General features: G+C 38.7%; 1 protein-coding gene across 1 annotated transcript in view; it reads left to right on the top strand.

The window, feature by feature from the left end:
- TNS4 (tensin 4) overlaps nt 1-3,509 on the top strand; it is a gene marked incomplete at its 3' end in the record, with an annotated part of 33,481 nt that extends 29,972 nt beyond the window's left edge. The window contains exons 12-13 of the mRNA XM_081346197.1: nt 2,558-2,584; nt 3,380-3,509. Of these exons, the coding sequence (XP_081202323.1) occupies nt 2,558-2,584; nt 3,380-3,509 (157 nt within the window). The remainder of the gene's footprint in view (nt 1-2,557; nt 2,585-3,379) is intronic.
- Nucleotides 3,510-22,365: the final 18,856 nt, after the last annotated feature.

The raw sequence follows: 22,365 nt of genomic DNA, 5'->3' as shown, positions 1-22,365 counted from the left end.
CACTTCACTTCACATTCTAGGATATCTGGCTCGAGGTCAGTGACCACCTCATTGTGATTATCAGGGACGTTAAGCTCATTCTTGTATAGTTCTTCTGTGTAATTTTGCCACCTCTTCTTAATCTCTTCTGCCTCTGTTAGGTCCCTGCCATTTTGGTCCTTTATCATGCCCATTTTTGCATTAAACGTTCCCTTCATTTCTCCAATTTTCTTGAAAAGATCTCTGGTCCTCCCTATTCTATTGTTTTCTTCTATTTCTTTGCACTGTTCATTTAAGAAGGCATTCTTATCTCTTCTAGCTATTCTCTGGAATTCTGCATTCAATTGGGCGTATCTTTCTTTTTCTCCCTTGCCTTTCGCTTCCCTCCTTTCCTCAGCTATTTGCAAAGCTTCCTCAGACAGCCATTTTGCTTTCTTGCATTTCTTTTTCTTTGGGATGGTTTTGGTTGCTACCTGTTGTACAATGTCGCGAACCTCTGTCCATAGTTCTTCAGGCACTCTGTCTATCAGATCTAATTCCTTAAATCTATTTGTCACCTCTACTGTATATTCAACAGGGATATGATTTAATTCATACCTGAGTGGCCTAGTGCTTTTCCCTACTTTCTTCAGTTTAAGCCTAAACTTTGCAAGGAGAAGCTCATGGTCTGAGCCACAGTCAGCTCCTGGTCTTGTTTTTACTGACTGTATAGAGCTTCTCCATCTTTGGCTGCAGAGCATATAGTCAATCTGATTTCTGTGTTGACCATCTGGTGATGTCCATGTGTAGAGCCGTCTCTTGGGTTGTTGGAAAAGAGTGTTTGCTATGACCATCGCATTCTCTTGACAGAATTCTATCAGCCTGTGCCCTGCTTCATTTTGCACTCCAAGGCCAAACTTGCCTGTTATTCCAGTTATCTTTTGGCTTCCTACTTTAGCATTCCAATCCCCCATGATGATAAGAACATCATTTTTTGGTGTTAGTTCTATAAGGTGCTGTAGTGCTTCATAGAACTGGTCAATTTCATCCTCTTCAGCACTGGTGGTTGGGGCATAGACTTGGACTACTGTGATATTGAATGGTTTGCCTTGGATTCGAACTGAGATCATTCTGTCATTTTGAGGATTGTATCCCAGTATTGCTTTTCCTACTCTTTTATTGACTATGAAGGCTACTCCATTTCTTCTGAGGGATTCTTGCCCACAGTAGTATACCTGATGGTCATCTGAATTAAATTCACCCATTCCTGTCCATTTTAGTTCGCTGATACCTAAGATGTCAATGTTCAGTCTTGTCATCTCTTGTTTGACCACGTCCAGCTTTCCTTGATTCATGGATCTTACATTCCAGGTTCCTATGGAGAAAAAATCTTTACAGCATTGGACTTTCCTTTCACCACCAGACACATCCACAGCTGAGCGTCCTTTCGGCTTTGGCCCAGTCGCTTCATTCTTTCTGGCGCTACTAGTACTAGCCCTCTGCTCTTCCCCAGTAGCATATTGGACGCCTTCCGACCTGAGGGGCTCATCTTCCAGCGTCATATCGTTTTGCCTTTTGGTACTGTCCATAGGGTTTTCATGGCAAAGATACTGGAGTGGGTTGCCATTTCCTTCTCCAGTGGATCACGTTTTGTCAGAACTCTCTGCTATGACCTGTCCGTCTTGGGTGGCCCTGCACGGCATAGCTCATAGCTTCATTGAATTACGCAAGCCCCTTCGCCACGACAAGGCAGTAATCCATGAAGGGGGAAATGCATCTTAGTCTCCCTTAATTCTTTGTTAGTAATTTACACAAATATATGAACTGTCCAGGTGTGACTACAGCCTGTTCGATGGCCTTTGAGATAAGGCTGAAAACAGGAAATAAAGATTTGCCCCATGTTTGGGGCCTAGCAAGGTAATCTAAATAGTTAACATTTGACATATATATATATATATATATATATATATATATATATATATATATATATATATATATATATATATATATATATATATATATATATATATATATATATATATATATATATATATATATATATATATATATATATATATATATATATATATATATATATATATATATATATATATATATATATATATATACACACACACACATAGGATCTGAAATAATTTTAAAATCTATAGTGTTCTATGAGCTAGAGGAACTACATCAGATAACCCATCTATGGGGTTTTCAACTAGACTTCCAATATAGACATTTAGTGTAAGAAATTTGGGGTTGTTCTTGGATAAAATTCTGTTGGAATTACAGGGAAAAAAATCTTGAATACTGAGAGGGGTTAAAAAGCTATTCTGAACATGCATTTATTTTTTAATGCAATGTAACATCAAAATTGCCAGGAAAAGGTCAAAATGTGTAGAACAGAATTGACTCAGTAAGAAAGTAGGATATTTTTTTTTAGTTCAAAATTTGGGAAGATCACCTGTTTCTTCTTATTCCTTTTCAGCAGGCTTCAGCTACAGAATAAAAGAACTAAACCTTTTTTTCTCATATTAATTTAGTTATTTCTGTGAGTTCATGTGTATTAAATCTATTTTTTTTTAATTTTAAGGTGGCAAAAGTTTTCCAAAACTTCAAGGTAAGTTATATGGATGGCATGAATCAAAAATGATGGCCTTGACTGCACAGTCAAAACCGATCCCTTTTTTATATGTATTGCAGATGTAAGACAGGCTAGATGGGGGGGGGGGGGCTTTGATTGTACAGACATAGCTATCTACTTAACTTTTTTGACTCATATCCCTTCCACAGTTTTTCCTGTATTAGATGTTAGTCAGGGATTTTTTTAAGCTATTAGCCAAGTAAAGGTTAAAAACAAAAAACAATTACCCAAATAGAGTTTAAAGGCTTTGAGGTTGTATAAATGCCTCCTTGTTGAACCAACATCTAGATTCTAATAGTGTTTACTACTTAAATATAAATTCCATTAATTTCAAAGGGGTTGTGTATACATACTTGATTAACATTACAGCTTATGTCCCATTTTGTAGTTATACTCTTAATTAATTTTGGATCTAAACTTTAATCTTTATTGCTGCCTCTACTGTTTCTTAAATGACTTACATAATGAATCAATGAAAGGAAAGAGGAAAATTGAGTGCATAGGATCAGTGAGTCAGTTTGGGTATTCCTATTCCTTAGAGATTTCAAGCCCAGACCAGATGCTATTTGAACAAAGGATTAAAATGCCTTTCATAACATCCTGCCCCTCCTGTGGAACACCAGAAACAAAATGCATTATGTAAAAGAAAAGTAGTGTAATATAAAACCTTCTCCACACTCTTATTGAAGCCGTTTCATCATCATTAGTCATAACTATAAAGTGGTAAATCTATTATTTCAAACAATGTTTCCTCTCTGTCTTTCACCATAGGATCTTTGGTGTTGTTTCCAAGAGCCCAGCTGATTCTGAGAATATTTGCCACCTCTTTGCAGAATATGATGCAGTGCATCCAGCTTCTCACATAGTTGACTTTATCCAGAAACTTCTCCTTGAGGTCTAAGGCTGCCACAGTACTGAAATGTCTGTTTCTAGCAAATACTTTGCCTTGTGCAATGTGCCAAACAATGTTACCTCTTCAAGCTGCTGCATTGTGTTTTGAGGCTGCAGATTGATTTTCATCAGTAGGATGCCACTTAAGGTTGTTGGTATCAACCTTCATAATCTCCAGACAAAAAATAATAATTGCTGGCTGGGAATTGATTTATCTGAAACAATGACCAGCCTATTGATATCAGCTCTCTCTGTTACAAAAGAATAGTTGCAATGAGAAATGAGAGGACTTTATAGGAATGGTTTAACAGAACCAAAAGCATATTCTGTCCTATCTACAGATAGACTAGCATTATATTTTCTGACCTTCTTTTTACTCTAAAATAGTCTTTTGTCTGATTTATCAGAAACCTATCCCTCTTATTGGAAAAGATACACTTTTTACAATTGATGTTACTTGGGGTGGAGGGGGTAACAGCTCAAGTACTGGGAATAAGATTGCTGATAGATATGTAATAGATTATTAACACCATTTCAACACCTTTTTGATATACAGTATATTATGTTTCACTTCTTCATTTATTGTAATGGCCAGTGGGGAAGTCCAATAAACTAAGTTTGCAAGCTACTTTGTGCTGAAATGAAATTGAAATGTAATAAACATGCAATTTTACCCTTAAAAAAATCCAAAGCAGGAATACCTACTATAACTTCATCATTAATGAATGAAATAATTCTTCAAGCTTATGTTTCTCCACTTCATAAAGAAGTTTTAAATACCCAGAGTTTCAAATTCCTTTTTGTTGTTGTTTCCCATCATTACACAAAAATAGTCAGCCTTTTCTTATTGCTTCAGTCTTTGGGGTTTTCATATATACTCCCTTTTATTTGGCCATTGGCCTCAATAATACAACAGAGGATTATAAGGACATAGGATGCGATGAAAGAACAATTCTTAAGCATTAAGAGAAACATGAATGTAAGAGTTAATCACTTTTTTGCATACAGCATGGGACTTGCTATAATTAATTTGCATCATATATAGACACTCTGTATCATGAAAGCTGCTAGACAGCATGAGAGGACAGGCAGTGGGAGCTGCGAATGTGACACATATAGCTGGGAATTCTCCTTGATTGTACTGTAAACTCAGGAGACATAAGAAGACCAGTTCACAGCCTTGACTCTGAGAGGCCCAGGAACTGAATGCTACTTTAAGTCTCCATTTCTCCCTGAGATACCTTCTTTCATTAAATCCTATGGGATTGTGAAAATAATTAATTAATATAATTATATTTCTTGATTTCCCTCGATCATTTTAACTGCTGAGCCATACTTTGGATGGGATATACTTCATTACTTCCATCCGCTACCGTGACTGTCAGATCAATGGCATTTTCTTAGGTACACCAAATTGTTCTCCCTCCATGTTGTTAGACAGTCTTTCCATCTGCCCAACAGACCTTTCCTTAAAAGGAAAGCTGGAGTGGGATCAGAAGAAGAAGAGAGGAAGGCTCTCAAGATGAGAATGGATAAGTCACAAAGGTAGGCCAATCATTTTCACTGTAGAAAGATGGTCACCTACATACCATTGCACTGATTTCAATTGTGTTGAATTATTTTTCCCATGCAAGAAAACATAATAATAAAAAACAATTCTATAACCTATTTATTGCATCCATCTTCTTTTCACTTTATATGCCTTGAAAATAGACAGATCCCAAGGCCATTGTAATTAATTGGATGGAGGCCGATTAATTGAATCTCAGATTAGACAAATGAATATTATTGTTAATGCATGGTTTATCCAACTAAATCATGTTCTACCTATTGTGGAAGTAGCTGCATTTTACAACTTTCTACAACTTGAAAACATCCTCATGAGTTGGACTCTGAAAGTCAATAATCACCAGCTAATCTAGGAGTTGGTCCAGTATATTGAAACAACAGCATGAGGTTAGAGAGACTTTTACATCTTGTGAATATTGCATAGTTATTATTAGAGGCTCACACATTTCTGGGGTTTGAAGCACTTTTTAACTCTTAAGCTAATGCACTGTGTATGAATGACTTAAATAAAGAGCTGACTAGGTTCACATTTAGTTCTATGTTATAGCTTCATAAAGGTGCAGGAGTGTGGGAATTGAAATTAAAACATCCCAAACAGAAGACTGTCTAGCCTCCAATGAAGGAAAATCTACTACTTTTTACTGTCAAAACTATTCTTGTCCTTAAAAAGCTTTTTTCAATACTCAATAAAATTCTGACTTTCTGTCACTGAAATACAGTCCTTCACATCCTACTTAAATAAGATTTGCTCAATAACCTACAAATGATACAGTTCACAAATCAACAGCAAGCATAATTCAGAAACTTTTGTGAGTTGGGTGGTGCTGGTGGTGGTAATATTTGAAATGTGTGGGCCAGGTGGAAAATAGTCTGCACCTAACCCAAAATCACAGACACAGGAAAGTGATTTGTTCCCAAAAGTTTGCGTCAATGGTTGTGGCCAATCGAAATGTAGTATGCTTTCTACTCAGCTAAGGCATCGCTGAATAAGCTCAAGTCTGTTGAAGGCCATTCAGAAAATCTACCCAATTTCAGAAGCATGATATTGGGGGGGGGGATGCCTTTCCCTGGTTTGTTTTGCAATTACATGATGTGCTCATGAACTATACTTGACCATCAGCGCTCTCTGCCTTTAGAAGAGCCATCAAACATGCTTACCTTTTGCTGAAGCTTATTAACTATTTTGATTTACAATCTGTTGCTTCACTGAATTAATGAAAATATGTTTACAGATACAAGGTAACACTATGGAAACCATATTATGGCTTTGCATGAGGTGTGATGGCTTCAATGAATTATGTTCACCTCAGTTTCGATTAATGTCTGATCGCATACCTGCCATCTTAACTTTTATACCACAACCACCAACATGCAGATGCCTTCCATAGCTGCTCCTGAATCTTTAGAAGACTCCTTTCATGCAAACCATGGTAGTTCTGATGGCTCCCAGCTCATTTATCTTTATACCCATTTCATATTGTTAAAGGTGGCAAAATGTCATGGTCTAGGACAATTAGAGGAAGGAGAGCCTCTTTCCATATATGCCTGAGATTGGTACCGCGGGCTTCTTCTAAACACCACTGCATGATGAAGTACTTCAATATTTCCTTAGGAAGATAAAACTTTTCATTGATCATCTTGTGCTCAGTTGTAAAACATGCTCTATAAGAAGTGTCTCTTATCTCCATTTTGTTATCTTTGGGATACTAGGCAAATTCCTTCTTAATCCTCTTCTTAATTCTTTTGTCTGCTGTTGCATAATATTTTTAAGATTCATATGTCTTTCATATATTGGGATTTTCTGATAGTGCTTAATCTTTTAATCTGGTAGTGTTTTAACCTTTGCTGATTTTAAATTGCTATGTTAATTTATTTATTACTTCACTTTATGCATAGGGGATGTGTTTGTGTTTCGTTATGCATTGTCCTTAGAGCTATCCAGGAAATTTTAAAAATAAACTGAATAAACACAGTTTTCCCTCAACTTGAGCCCAACTCCAGTGACTTCATGAACATGTCAGTGTTGTTTTCTTGGCACCAATATGAAAGTCATTTGTTTCTTCTGGGAAAATAAACAAATATATGAAGCAATAAAGTGTTCAGAACGAGCTATAATTTTCTGAGTTTCCTGTTATGCTTTTCTGTTTTGTATGTGTTATCAGCCCATCTGGAGTTAGTTTCTCAGCTATCAATAAAATGAAGGCTTTTTTATAAAAGTATTCTTTAGCTGTTTGGAATCTGTAACATATGAATTGGAAATGGAACAGGGGATACCTTAATTTTATGTTCTATAAACAAGCTGGTTGGGTACATTTTCTGGACAGATTCCATCCAGTTGTGTCCCCAAGTCAGATACAATTCAGTCTTTGTTACTAGTCAATATACTTCATTAAAAGTGACACTAATTTAATGAGAAGGAAGGAACTGTTATCTTGGCTTCATTGATGAAGAAATAAATTAATAACTTTTAAAAAGAGGAAGGACACATATTTATATAAAAGTGCTCTGATAACTCAACAGCTTTTTCTTTTTTCCTTCTGTTGAAAGAAAAAACATCAGGTCCTGTCCATGCCAGGAGTAAACAAAATGGAGGCTAAAACGCTGGAAATAAAAATGAAGGCTGCTTAGGAAAGAAGGTTCTTGTTTATTTAGTTGCCAGAAACTTCAGTGACACAACATGTTTCTGGGGTGGCTGACAAAATGGAACTGGGAGTGGGTGGATTTTTATACCTTCTTGGGTTTTGTATTTGAGGTTGTTCCTGTTCCTGTGCAATATACTTTGACCTGAGCTTGAGTGTGCCCTTTTGGTATTCTAATGGTGGTGGGTTAATCCTGTTATGTCCTAAAGGTCATGTTCCTGTCCTTGGAGTCTTTGTTTTTCTAATCCTATCAGCTCAAACCTTCTCTGGGGATGGGACTGAAGGCATTTGGCTTATGAATAGGTAGCCCAGTCTTTCTGAATAGAATTATCAAATCTGCATTTCTACAGAGCTGGCCTGCTCAGTTTCTGTCTGGGGAAAATTGGGCTGTTTCTGCCTCCCATAAGATTTTTCTATTATTCCTTTGCCTTTTTTAATATTCTCCAAAATATTTCCACCTCTAGGAGGGTGGGTGGGTGCAGACTTTCTATCCTTCATTAAAACTACTTGATTTAGATCACAACTTCCTGCTGAGAAAATAAACTTACTACTCTTGTGCTGCAGAGGGTGCCAATGAGTTAGATTTCTGCTCTATCATATTTTTACTCACTAGGTCGAACATTTAACAAGGGTTTAAGTTCCTGCTGAATGCAGTCCGGTTTTGATTAAAATAAAACCTCTTGCTAATGTTCAAGTTTGCTATTTATTTCCTGGCAGATTACAATCTATTTCTCTGAGGGGACCTGGAAAGCCATGAACAAAGACCTTCTTAATTTACTCACATTTATGATAACTCCACCTCATTAAAAGACATTTATAATGGTAAAGAGAGCTATGAAGAGATGAACATTTTTATTTCCCAGATATCAATAAAATCAGAGGTTTTTCTAGTCAGGCTGTTTTCCTTGACTTTCATTTTAGTCCTTTTTTATAACTTGAATTAGAATTCCTTTTTCTTGAACCTTCTTCCAAATTTGCAGAAGAGGGGAATTTAGCATCTATATTCAAGTTTCAGCCACAAAGGAAGGACACATGTTTATATAAAACTGCTCTGATCTTAGTTCAATTTAGAAATAACTAGTCATAAATTGAGAAGCACTATTATAGTAATCTTCCCTAAAATAGAAACCAGGTTAGATGTAGAACTGTAATCACACCATTACAGATATTTTGCAGAACTGGCCAGTAGAAATGCTGTTATCTCCTAAATGAAACTCCTAGAGATCCCCAGAGAACAATAGTGGCAATTCTTAAGAATCCTGGAAACTGAGGCCAATTTTTCTAAAGGGTGCCCAGAGAGGGGAAAGATAGCATAAACGTTTCTTCTCACACAGGTAGTCCTCGACTTACAACAGTTCATTTAGTGACCATTCAAAGTTACAACGTCACTGAAAAGTGACCTTATGACCATTTTTCACACTTAACAGTTGCAGCATCCAGATGGTCACATCATCAAAATTCAGGCACTTGACAACTGACTCATATTTGTGACAGTTGCAGTGTCCCTGGAATATGCAATCCCCTTTTGCAACCTTCTGACGAGCAAAGTCAATGGGGAAGCCAGATTAACTTAACAACCATGTTACTAACCTAACAACTGCAATGATTCACTTAACATCTGTGTCAAGAAATATCATAAATGGGGTAAAACTCTAACAAATGCCTCACTCAGTAACAGAAATTTTGGGCTCAGTTGTGGTCATAAGTCAAGGACTACCTCTATTGCCACCGGTGTTACATTGGCACCTGGCAGGTGGTATGCAACCATCCTAGAGAAGTGCTGGCGGGGGATGGGAATGAGCTGAACCAGCAGCAGCACCATACAAGCCTGAGCGAGAGACAGCTGGAGCTGCAGGGCTGTCAGGACTCAGCAGAAGTGCCAGGATCTTGATGGCACTTTCCCCCCACAAGCAAGCAATCTGGCAATCCAACTATATGTAACAATATATTTATGTATATGTAACAATAGCAGCAGCCAGTTTTCTTGCTAAAGCAGGACAGGGTTCCACCATGAGGACAGCATAAAGTATGCCAGCATACATTGGTAACCTTTCATTGGACTGGAGAAAAACAAATTAACACTACTTTAAGGAAGAACCCATCAGTACAGGCATAAGGAAACCCATGCATCATCTGAGGTTAGATTTCTACTAGTTCACCATCTATGCTTTCAAAACCTATCACTAATGCAAGCATAACTTTACACAAATGGATAGCCACTAGGTATATCAAACCTGAAATTCTCAGAATTTTTAGCAAACAAGGTCAAAATTTATGAAAAGCACTGAACTGGGGAGACTGTCCAATGTTTGAGTCTGTTCCTTAGTCAGGCCAGAGGGCTGTGGCTGGTAAAACTGGAGGACTCCAAGAACTGCAACAGTGATATACCAGATAAGATTGAAATTACATGAATGCAGCTTACTCCCATTGATGGAGATAAGATTGGATTCTTTATGATCCCAAAATCCAGAAAGTGGGTGACAGAACTTGACACAAGCAGAAATATATTTAATTTTACTAGCCATTCATTCATTCATATTTTAAATAATACATTTTCCATTAAACATAGCTGATTGGACTAGTACTTGCTTACTTAGAGACTCATTTTGAATAAATAGTTTACCTTTTCCTATAAGAAAATGGAATGAATCCCTAATTTAGGACTAGGATAGGATGTGGAGGTGTCATAATAACTTTAATGGGTCCCAGAGAACTTCTCCAGATATTCCCAAGTTGGGAAAATATATCAGTCCTGGCAAGCAGGTTTACTATAAAGCAGGATGCAGCCACCATGGATGTCTGGAAGACGAGCTCCGTCTTCCTTGTCCAGTTCCACATCACTAGGGGAACCTGAAAAGGGTCAAAGGTTGCCCTGTAGGTGTGACCAGCAAGGATCCTTGATGGATCAAGGGAAAGCAGTAGCTCTCCAGCTAGAGCCAGCATAACCCTCCAAACTGGTGGATGAAAGACCGACCATAGTAATATGGCTTGTCACTAGGCTGTGGACAGCCAAAGTCACACGTACCATCAGGCAACTTTAAAGCAGCATGGAAGAGACTGGGTGAGATCTACCTCTCTTAAACCTTAACTATTTTTCTTGACCTGTATGAGCTGCTAAAGCATTTCCCCCCAGTGGAGAGGGAAGGGAGATTTTAGCCCTCCCTCTAGAAACAGCGGCGATCGATTATACAGGGGAGTTTAAAACATTGAAAAAATAATTGGATCCCAATCAGAATTTTATTTCCTAAAGGACTAAAAGATTTTCTATTTCTTACTTTCTATTTTTACTGAGGATCTGGGTCTTCTCTTATAAAATAGAAATAAAACCGAAAAGATTAAAGTAGCTTTGGGACTCAAAGGGAAATTTCAAATAGTAGGGGCAACACCTTGTGGCTAAATCTGATACTTCAATTTGTTATTGTCTAAAAGAGATTTGGCTGACAGCCCAGAAAACAGATACCAGCTGTGAGAAACTCAACTGTTCTTTCTATTTACTGGGGGGGGACCTATAAACGCTTCTAGTCTAACACATCAGTATGAAAGAAAATCAGGAACAGACTTTTCCTATGGATGAAGATTAGGAACAAATCCTTTCCATGTTGAAAGCAATTTATCAAACCCTCCTTATAGCTGGTGATGAAATAAGAGCCTTCAGAAAAGAACAAGAAAGTAGCCTGGATATACAAACTCTAACTTTGACTACAACTAAAAAATTAACTATACAGAATACAACAGAAAAAGTGGAACAATTAAATATTATGACAGAAGATCTAATGGCCCAACAAGCACAGATAATGGAAAATCCAGAAAAGAAACTGACAATATGGAAAGAGGAAAAAACTTCCTATATAAATCAGAGGGAACCTGAGGATCAAGAAGAGGAACAGATGGAAGAGAAGATAAACAGTTCAGGACAACTACATCAAGATGGAAAAATAAAGAGACGACCTGCCAGACCTGTTAGACATGCTAGCCTTCTAAAAAAATGGTAACTGGATTTTTTTTCAATGTCAAATAATATATATAACAATACAAGGAGATTGGTTTGACGACTCAAAACCATGGATATGGAAGATGATTTGGCAAAGAAAGAAAGCTAGAATAAGACTGAAGAAGAATGGGTCTTTGACCTACTTATGAGATTTTAAATAGAATATACTCAAATAGATATTTACTTTGAATATAAGATATTGTTATGAATTGGAGATAAAGAAAACCTTGGTTATTTAAATATTACTTAAATTTGAATATTGATTTGCTTATAAAGGTTATGTAATGGTGATTAAGATATATATAAGCTAAAACTTACTGATGAATGTATAAATATGTTTTGATACAGTGGTAAGAATGAAAATTATTAGCTTAAATATGAAACAGTAGATACAAAGAGAAAGAGAAAGGAAGTACTAAATGTTGAAATAAAAGAAATTTTGGTTATTGAATTTAAGATATTTGGAAATTATTAGAAAATAAGAATATTATATTGTATTATTAATTTGTTGGTGTAGATGGTGAGAATTTAAATAGATAAGATGTGTATCCTGAACACCAGATGTTGTGAGGAATTATGTCAAAGGGAATTGGGGTCATTTAAAACTTGGAAATGATAAATATTAAACGTTAAATTTAACTATTAATGGAAAATTAAAATTGGGAAAAATTCACTAGGTTATTTATTGTCTAAAAGATTGAATGTTAAAACAATTAAGATATATATAAACTAAAAATTATTGATAAATATAAGAAAGTTATTTTTCATTTGATTGATAGAATAAGAAGTATATTAACTTAAATATGAGACAATATGTATTAAGGGGAAAAGAGAGGAAATATTTACAAAGTAATAGCTTGAGATTTATACTAATAATATCTGTATGTAATTGAATTATTGTAACTCAGCTGTCATGTTGCTTTTCAAAGATATAATTGTAATATTAGAAAATCAATAAAAAATTTTTAAAAAGGTTTACTATAAAGCAGTATAGCTGACTGGGAGTTCTGGGAATTGCTGCACACATCTCTTAAAATGCCAAGGTTGGGAAGCACTTCTGTTAATCATGAAATAATATATGTAGGAGGGAAGAAAATATAAGTTTGGAGTAGAGGCATCTATGAAGGGTTAAGACAGAGGGGCAAATGATAAAATAAGCACTCACCCATCGCTGTTTTTGTACATGCATTGTGTACATCAGATCTTGCCGAGGCCTTTAGTGTGGACTTTACCACATGCCTACTAAAAATCAAAGGCTAAAACTAATTAAGTCTAGTTTCATCTCTGTATCCAGAAGTGCTTTTCTTTTCTTTTCTTTTTCTTTACATTGAAGATTTTGATAATGCAAGAAAAATCAGAATCAGGCAGCCAAAGAAGCAGACATAAGCCATATTGTAGCATTTTCTGCTGATACTCCTTCAACTTATATTTTTGAATTGTTTTGATAGCCAACTGAGCCTTAAGAAAAAGCATACTTGAGACTATGTTTGACAAGTACCACAAAGTTCTGTCAAAACAAAAATACAAATTTGAATCAGGGAAATCAGATCAGGAACACACAAGTACCACCAGGAGAATTTGAAAGGTCTTAGAATGAGTTGTTAATGAGAACAACCTATTAGAGGGCAAACAGCAATATCTCCATCAATGAATCCCTGAAATAGGTTCATGGAACATATGATACACATCAACTCAGGAAGTTCAGACTACCCCAGGAGCTATTGATAGAGTTTAACAGAGGAATTATTGAGTCTGTCATATGTACTTCTACAACTATCTGATTTGGTACAGCGACCAAACAGGACAGGCACAGACTCCAACAGATAGTTAAGGCTGCAGAAAGAATAGTTACAACCAGCTTGCCTTCTATAGAAGACCTGTATATTGCACAGGTCAGAAGGAGGGTTGCAAAGATATTTGCAGACCCCTCACATCCTGGACATCAACTGTTTCAAATCCTCCCCTCATGACACCGCTGCTGGGCAAGGCAGGCCAAAATAACTAGACACAGGGACAGGCCATCACTCTGCTGAACACCTACAGTAATTCTCACAGTGCTGTCTAATGTCTATGTATATTTAACCCAAGTAGTATGCCTGTAGGATTTTTATCCTTCTTATTATCCTTCTCACTCCACCCTCTTATTGGTATCATCATGATGATAATTATTATTCTGTTACTTTGCATGTACACTGAGAGCTTCTGTATCGGAGACAAATTCCTTGGCCAAATAAAGTATTCAGTTCAATTCCAGGATCTATTTTCTCCTAAAAACCCATTTTTCTCGGCTTGGGTGGCTTTGGGGCAATTAAAACTTATAGGACATGGCTAGGAAAAATGTATGTATGAATGTATGTATGTACATACATATGTATGTATGTACATATGTATGTGTTTGTTTGTTTTTTGTAGCTGCTCATCTCAAGCAAGAACAAGTAAGCTAGAACTTAAAACTGAACTTTCCCTCTAAGATAGATGGCAAGGTTTGAGTCAGGATTTGAAACTTCGCATTGCTCTGTCTATTCCTGTCTATGAGCCTTTCCTGACCTCCCTCTAATTGTGGCACAAGCATCTGGCAAAGTCTTTTTCTTCTGCAGTATTTGCTGATAAACAGATTGGTGAATGTTTCCCCACTGGCTGGTAATGGTTGGAGAAAGACAAACCCAGCAGAATCTACCAATCCTGGCCTGTTCTCAATGTGTCTTATACTGTATACCATAAAGAAGAACTTTTTCCTATTCTCCCATAAGGGCATTTAGATTTATCTGATGATATAATTTTCTGTCAGTTCAAGCACTGATTGGCAGCATTATTGGCTGAAGAACAGCTCTCTCTCTCTCCTTCCCTCCTTCCCTCCTACTTGCTTAAAAAATAAGAGCAGGGCGCTTCATACAAGTTGATTCTGCATCAGCTTAAAAGCACTTCTGGACCTCTTTGATTCCATAACTCCAGCTGTTTATAAGAGCGAAGCCAATTCACTCCCAGCTCTATTTTGTATATTACAATAAAGTTATGTATTGTTTTGGAACACTAAACTTCTAGACAGTCCAGTTTCCCCCACTAGCAGGATCTTTTGCCTCACCCGCCTCCCAGCTATTGACCTTCTCATACAACATAGGATGTATCACCAGCATCTCACATTTCAAGAACTGGCCCAAAAAAAAAAACCTTAGTAAAATCCTGGCATTTTCTTCTGTGCAAGGAAAGGGGAAAACAGAGAGAGAATGCTTTTCAAGGTCTCACTGGTTTCCTGCACTCCAGTACACCCGGAACATAGTTACAAGATCTGGATCAGTGGAAAGCAGCCCCTAATCATCCAGATTGTGTTCCCTCATTTCTGCTGCCACAGCAACAAATAAACATGGTTTAGAGCTGTTGTGAAAAACTCCTGATTAGAAAAAATGCTGGCATGCTGTTCTTTCTGCTTCAGAACTCACAGAGATTTTTTTAAAAAAAAATAAAAATAAAAACAGAAGAAAAGGCACATTTGCAGCTGAATAAATTTTCATCATAGCATCCACTCAGATTCTACACACCCTCGTTTATATTTGTGTGTTTGTTTGTGTGTAATGAATGGCTTGGAGAACTTTATTACACCAGCAGCTGAAGCTGTTTGAGGTATAGGTGCCTGACCAAGTGCTCAGTTCAAGGGAGTACTTCATTGCTTTGGACAAATTGTTGCTTTGGACAAATTGTTGTACAAAAAATTGCAGCACAGAATTACCCAACTGCATTCCTCTCCTTCGATAGCATTCTGCAATGCTTCCGTTTATATGAATACCTAATACCCTCTGACATGACTCTCATTGTATTGTCTTTCTCTGTTTTCCAAAGTGTCTTTAAAAAGATTCAGAAAAAAGTACTAGGTCTTAAGATGTTTTAGAGTTTTCTTAAAATGTAACCAAAGTCATAGAGCAAACTGTTTTTCCCCCAGAGCTTTAGAGCACTTTTCCCCAAGCCTAAATTCTCCAAATGTCCTATTGATTGCAAGATGCTTTTCCAGCAGATCAGGCCTAGGTAAGCTAGGAAAAAACTGCTTGAGAAAATGTGCTATTTCCTTACCTACCTTTAAGCTTTCCATATGATAAATTAAAATGCAAATTTCTGCTTTGTTTTCCCGCTTCCCTTCCCACCAAATGGAATTAGATACCTATCTGATTCTATAATTCCTCCTGGCTGTGTGATCTGACACCTGGTGTCTCAGCAGACTTGCAAACCAAGATACAAAGAATTATACAATGTATTGAAATGAAGGAAGCTCAAAAGATGTAAAAAGCATATTGGACCCACTGAGGGCAGAGTTGCACTTTCTGCTTGACCCATTGCCAGTGTGGGCCACGACTCACTTTATCACCCCCAATTCCTTTCAAATGTACCTCTAAAAGGTAAAGGTAAAGGTTCTACCGCACATGCGTGCTAGTCATTTCCAACTCTAGGGGCCGGTGCTCATCTCCGTTTCAAAGCCGAAGAGCCAGCGCTTGTCCGAGGACGTCTCCGTGGTCATGTGGCCGGCATGACTAGATGCCAAAGGCGCACGGAACGCTGTTACCTTCCCACCGTAGTGGTCCCTATTTTTCTACTTGCATTTTTATGTGCTTTCAAACTGCTAGGTTGGCAGCAGCTGGGACGAGTAACAGGCGCTCACTCTGTTACGTGGCACTCGGGATTCGACCCGCCAAACTGCCGACCTTCTGATTGACATGTACCTCACAGCTGTGTTTTTCACCCCCACTAAAACTGAAAGGACAAGATATTGCATATTGTATAAAAATCCAGTGAACTTCCCTCTCCCTTGCACTGATGATGTTACCTATCCTTGTAATGAAACCTCTGGAAATCGCTAAGCTCAGAGAGCAAGAGGACCAAGAACACAACAAAGTCTTTCTCATTTAATCATTCATTTTATTAAAGTTCACCAAAAAGTATGGGAAACAATATAGCAATAAAAAAGAAACCCCAAAAACAAAAACTGGCAAAATTGGGCAGCAACAAAATACAAACATGCTCCTTGGAAGGGGCTATTCCCATCCAAGCAAAAGGCCTGGGTGAAGAGCCAGGTCCCTCCAAAATCAGATGGAAGCCCCCTCCAGAACCAGGGAGGGAAGTACCCTCATTCCAGAGGGCAGGAGCTGAGACCAACTTTCATTTAATTACTCTGCTCCAGATCTGTTGTGGCTAGGAGGATGCAAGGTAAAGAGGAAAGAGATAACTTAGAAAATGAACCTGAATCTCTTTGAATTCAAATGAGTGCAAAATGCTATGTAAATAAAGCTGCCTGCACATTTTGTTGGGAGAAGCTTCACTGAACACAAGAGGACTGTCTTCTACAAAAACCACACATGGTCAGTGTTGTGTAGTGAGTTCTTTGTGCAGGAAAGGAAACCAGGCAAGTGAGTTCAACAAAGCTCATGATTTATTGCTTGCAGGATCTGAACTGAGAATTGGGCTGCAACTTGCAGCAATTTATAGCCTGGCCCCTAGGTGGCAGCCAATAGATTTAAAGTAACCCATTGCCGCCTAGGGGCAGCCAATAGCAGCACTGGAGACCTGGAGTCTGGGTTGCTGGAGAGCCGTTAGCTGCTCCAGCTAACCATGTGGTGTTATACTTGAGCCCAATACATAACACCTCCCCTGTTAGATCAGACAACATCATAGCAATAATTAGTAAACATCAAGTTACAAGACTTAACATCATAGCAACTATTTGTGAAACAATACAAGTTAACATTATAGCATCAGATAGCCAGAATGAGTAGACTTCCATTATAATACACAAGACAGTTAATATCATATTCCTACCACTGCTTAAGTACAGTGACAAGCTACAGTACAGACAACATTATAGTTCCTTTATTTAACAACATAGTCAGCTAGATAAGAAGGAGGCTTGTGTGCCCTTGTGGAACATCTCGGGGTTCCAGTCACTTTGTGATCTACCAACTTACCCATTGGGCTAGGTAAACCATTGTCCTTTGATACACTTGAGTCAAAGGAATTAGAAGCTCTCTGGCTGGCCTCTCCAGGTTGGCCCACCCCAGAGTCAGACTGATTAGCAGAGTTGGCACAGCGGTTGTTAAAGTCTGGTTGGCTTGCTCCGTCAGGGGATCCATGTTGCACTTCTGGACTCCCCTCCTCTATGCCCAGTTCCTCATTGGTAATGAATGAATAGTCTTGAGAGTCCATGTGTGGGCTAGCTTGGCTGTAAGTTTGGGGACTTTGGGAGGGACTTATGATGCAGTTCTCACTTGGTGGCCATTCTGGAAATTGTTTCCTGAGTTGATCAATGTGGTGTCTGATGACTCGCCCTCCCTCCAGCCCCACTTCGTAAGAAAGGGGAGCAGATGATTTGGTAATTTTACCAGGAACCCACAGATTCCCATGTCCATAGTTTCTGACCCAAACCCAATTGCCCACTTGTAGCCCCCTTGGGGGTTTTGGTCGAGAGGCTTCTGCTGCCACTCTATCTGGATGCAACCTGTCCAGTTTAGTGATCAGTCGCCTCCCCCAACGAAGTTCTGCAGGACTTTTGCCTGTAGCAATGCAGGGCGTAGAATGCTGACAGAGTAAAAAAATCTGCCAGTCTCTGATGCCAGTCACCTGTGACAATGCATTTAAGTGATTCCTTCATGGTCCTCACCATACATTCAGCTTGACCATTAGAATATGGGTGAAAGGGGGCAGACGTTGCATGTCTGATAAGATTTGCTCTTAGGAAGGCCTGAAATTCAGCAGCAGTGAATTGAGCCCCATTGTCTGAAACTAAGACATCTGGCAACCCATGTGTTGCAAAGAGTTTTCTCAGCACCTGGATGGTCCTAGCAGTAGTCATGTTTGCAACTGGAATTACTTCCAGCCATTTGGAGTGACTGTCCACCACTATGAGGAAGAGCTGTCCCTGAAAGGGCTCAGCGTAGTCTATGTGAATTCTAGACCAGGGAGTGTGCGTTTCCTCCCACCTGTGAACTGGGGCATGTGGCGTCTCAGGCCTAGATTGCTGGCATGTATAACAACCATGTACCTGTGCTTCAATGTCCTTGTCAAGGCCAGGCCACCATAGGTAGCTTCTTCCTAAGGCTTTCATTCTGACAATGCCTGGATGGCCCTCATATAATGACTGTAAGACCCTATCTCTTAGTGACAAGGGGATTATGACTCTGTTTCCCCAAAGGATGCAGCCTTTATGGGCTGATAGCTCGTGTCTTCTGACAAAGTAACTCTGAAACTCAGAGCCTGGGCTTTTATCCAACCACCCCGTGTGTACCCATGAGAGCACTCTACTCAGTGTTCTATCTGTAGCTTTTTCTGCAGCTTTGTCCCCAGCATGGAGGGGAAATTCTGGCAGGTCCTGAATGGACAGAATTCTGGCCGCAGGGGGCGGGTCTGGTTCTGTTAGTGGCAGTGGCATTCTGCTGAGGCCATCAGCATGGCCCATTTCTTTACCAGGTTTGTGAATCAATTTAAATGTGTATGCAGATAAGAAAATAGACCATCTCAACATTCTTGGTGAAAGTATGTGGGGGGTTTGTTTGTCTGTTGTGAAAAGTCCCAACAGTGGTTTGTGGTCAGTAAAGACCGTGAAGTCTCTGCCATATAAATAGTCATGGAATTTTTTTATTCCAGCTACAATGGCTAGGGCATCTTTGTCAATTTGAGCGTAGTTACACTCAGCAGAGGACAGTGTCCTTGAATAAAATGCAATGGGGACTTGTGTTACATTCTTTTCTAAATGACTCAAGACTGCCCCCACCCCATAAGGAGATGCATCACATGCTAAACAGACTGGTTTAGACTCCTTAAAATGAGTTATAGTGGATTTGGCTGACAACAGTGCTTTTAAGTCCTGGAAATTTTTCTCATGAGTGCCTGTCCATTCCCATGGAGCTTTTTTATCTAAGAGCCTGTGAAGAGGCTCTGCCAATGCAGCTTTGTTAGGCAGGAAAGCATGGTAGAAATTGAGGAGGCCCAAGAATGCCTGTAGCTCTCTTTGGATTTAGGGCTAGGAGCCAATTTAATGGCCTTCACTTTGGAATCAGCAGGGTGAATACTGTTAGCATCAATTCGAAATCCTAGAAATTCTGTTGAAGGGACCACAATACTACATTTACTCTTACCTGCTGACTAACACTTCTGTGGATTCCCCAGCAATAAGTACATCATCAAAATAAGGGCAAACACCCTGAATGCCTTTAAATGTACATTCCATGATTCCCTGAAAAATGCCTGGGGCACAGGTCTGCAACCCGCGGCTCCGGAGCCACATGCGGCTCTTTCAGCTGTCTCCTGTGGCTCCCAGTCCTCTGCCATGTGCAGTCCAAAAAAAAAAGTGGGACTAAAAAAGTTCAATCAATTCAAATATGCAGGGTAGGTGCATATCTCGCCTTGGCTCCACTCTTCAGTCAAATCCTGTTCTGCGCATGCGCGCATGTACACACATGCGCACACATTTTTTGCGGCTCCCAGTTTTTCCTTTTGTGAGGGAACCGGTTCTGAGTGGCTCTTTCACTGTTTCAGGTTGCTGACCCCTGGCCTGGGGCAACGCTAACTCCAAATTGTAAATGCTTTATCTTGAAAGCCCCCCTGGGAGTCACAATTGTCTGAGCCGCAGCTGTGACCTCATCAACTCGCTGTTGCTGAGAGGACTGTGCTAAATCTAATTTAGCGAAAATGGTTCCTCCTTGTAAAGAGGCTAAAATGTGGTTCACCACTGGGACAGGGTAAGCGTGTTGCTTAAGGGCTTTATTCAGTGTACATTTATAGTCTGCACATATCCTAATTTCTCCGTTGGTCTTAAGTGGCATGACTATAGGAGTTTCCCACTCCCCACCATCAACTGGTTGTAAAACGCCCTGTTCTACAAGCTTGTCTAATTCTAAATCAATTTTATGCTTTAGGGCAAAAGGGACTCTTCTAGGTTTAACCTAATAGGGACTACATTGGGATCTAGCTTGAATGAGATAGGCAGACCTGTGTATGTTCCTAGGGCTGAATCAAAAATGTCTGCAAAGTCCTCACAGACTGACAAAAGGTTTGTAGCATGTGTCCGGTTGATACCAGTTATTTGAATGCCTAAAGCATCAAACCAATCGAGTCCTATGAGACCCGTTCTCTGGCCCCCTACTACTATGACATACAGGTACCCATAAAACCCCTTAATTTTTACGGTCAAGGTGGCTTCTCCCTTAACTTTGACTTGAGCGTTTTGAAAGTCAGTTAAAATATGTCAGAGGGAGACTTCCTGTTTGGCAGCCATCGGGACAACTGGGAAAAGCTGGTGCTCAGCTTTCCAGCTTGGTTTTTCTTCATCTAGTGACACTTAAAGGGTCGGAAAGTTGCCCTGGAGGGGCAATGAAGGAGGAGGGATACTTCAGGAGCTCAGATCGGAGTGAACTGTAGGACCCTCTGGAAAAAACAAAGGAAAAGGCTGCCAAGATCTAGCAGCCATAGTCGTCTCCAGAAGGAAAGAAAAGGACTATAAATCAGTGGAATTTCAACTGTGTGCTGAAGCTGGTTGAGCAAGATTTTCTCTTTCCTTCTCCTTGAGGATTATAAATGTTGTGCCTCTGATGGGAAAGGGCTGAAAAGTAAAGACCCCCAGAAGGATTAAAGTTAAAAGCAGCGAGCAATTATAAAGAGGGGGAAAGACTCTTTGTTAAAAATATCAGACATTGATAAATAAGCCAAGGAGGACATCTAATGGCGAAAGAAGAACAAAATTTCTGATATACTGTGAGAACTGAAAAAATTGTTGTGGACTGAAGTAACCTTGACAAATGACACCTGCAAATGATAAGAGTGCCTTGCTGTGAGATTGAGATTCAAAACTACTTTTATTGAATTTGACTAAATCTAAACAGATGTTGTTTTGGCTTTAGATTGTAAGCTGTAAAATGACTTCATCAAATATTACTAGACTTATGAAGAAAACTTCTTCTGCACCCTCAGTAGGACAATCTAGTCCTACAACACAGGGATCTATTGAAGCAATGTTGCAATGTGAAAAGACAAGCACTGCTCAAAGTGAAACACAGATTTCATTAAAATTTCTTCAAGAACTTATGTTAAAAAATCAAGAGACATTGGAAAAAAACCACCTGGAAATGCAGGAAAATCACATAAAGACACAAAGTAAATTGGAGAAACTAAATGAAGAAATTTTTGATATAAAGGGAAAATTTGAAGCTCACAATCAAATGATAATAAAAAATCAACAGAAAATACACAAAATTGAAGAAAAAACAGATAAGAACGATAAAAAGATAGAAATGTTACTACAAGAAAATGAAAAATTAGAGAATGCAATCAAGACTTTAGAGATGGAAAAAGCAGAACATTATTTAAGATTCCAAAATATCCCTGAGGATAGAGAAGAAAACATAGCGGAGGTGATTACTGACATCCTGGAGGAGGCTCTGAAGGCAGATCGAGGAGAAATTCAGTTAGAGATAGATGAGACATTTAGCATCAATTCAAGCTATGCAAGAAGAAATAAACTGCCAAGAGAAGTACATGTACGGTTTACAAAGAAGACAACAACAGATGAAGTACTACAGAAAGTTAGAGATGAACCAATACAATACAAAAATAAAGAAATTGTGGTTTTAAAGCAGATACCCAAGAGAGTTAGAGACACATGAAGACAGTATCACTTTTTGACCACGAAGCTAATT

This window comes from Vipera berus, assembly GCF_964194415.1.
Source record: "Vipera berus genome assembly, chromosome: Z".
Classification (NCBI taxonomy): Eukaryota; Metazoa; Chordata; class Lepidosauria; order Squamata; family Viperidae; genus Vipera; species Vipera berus.
This window is presented reverse-complemented; position numbering and strand designations above follow the sequence as displayed.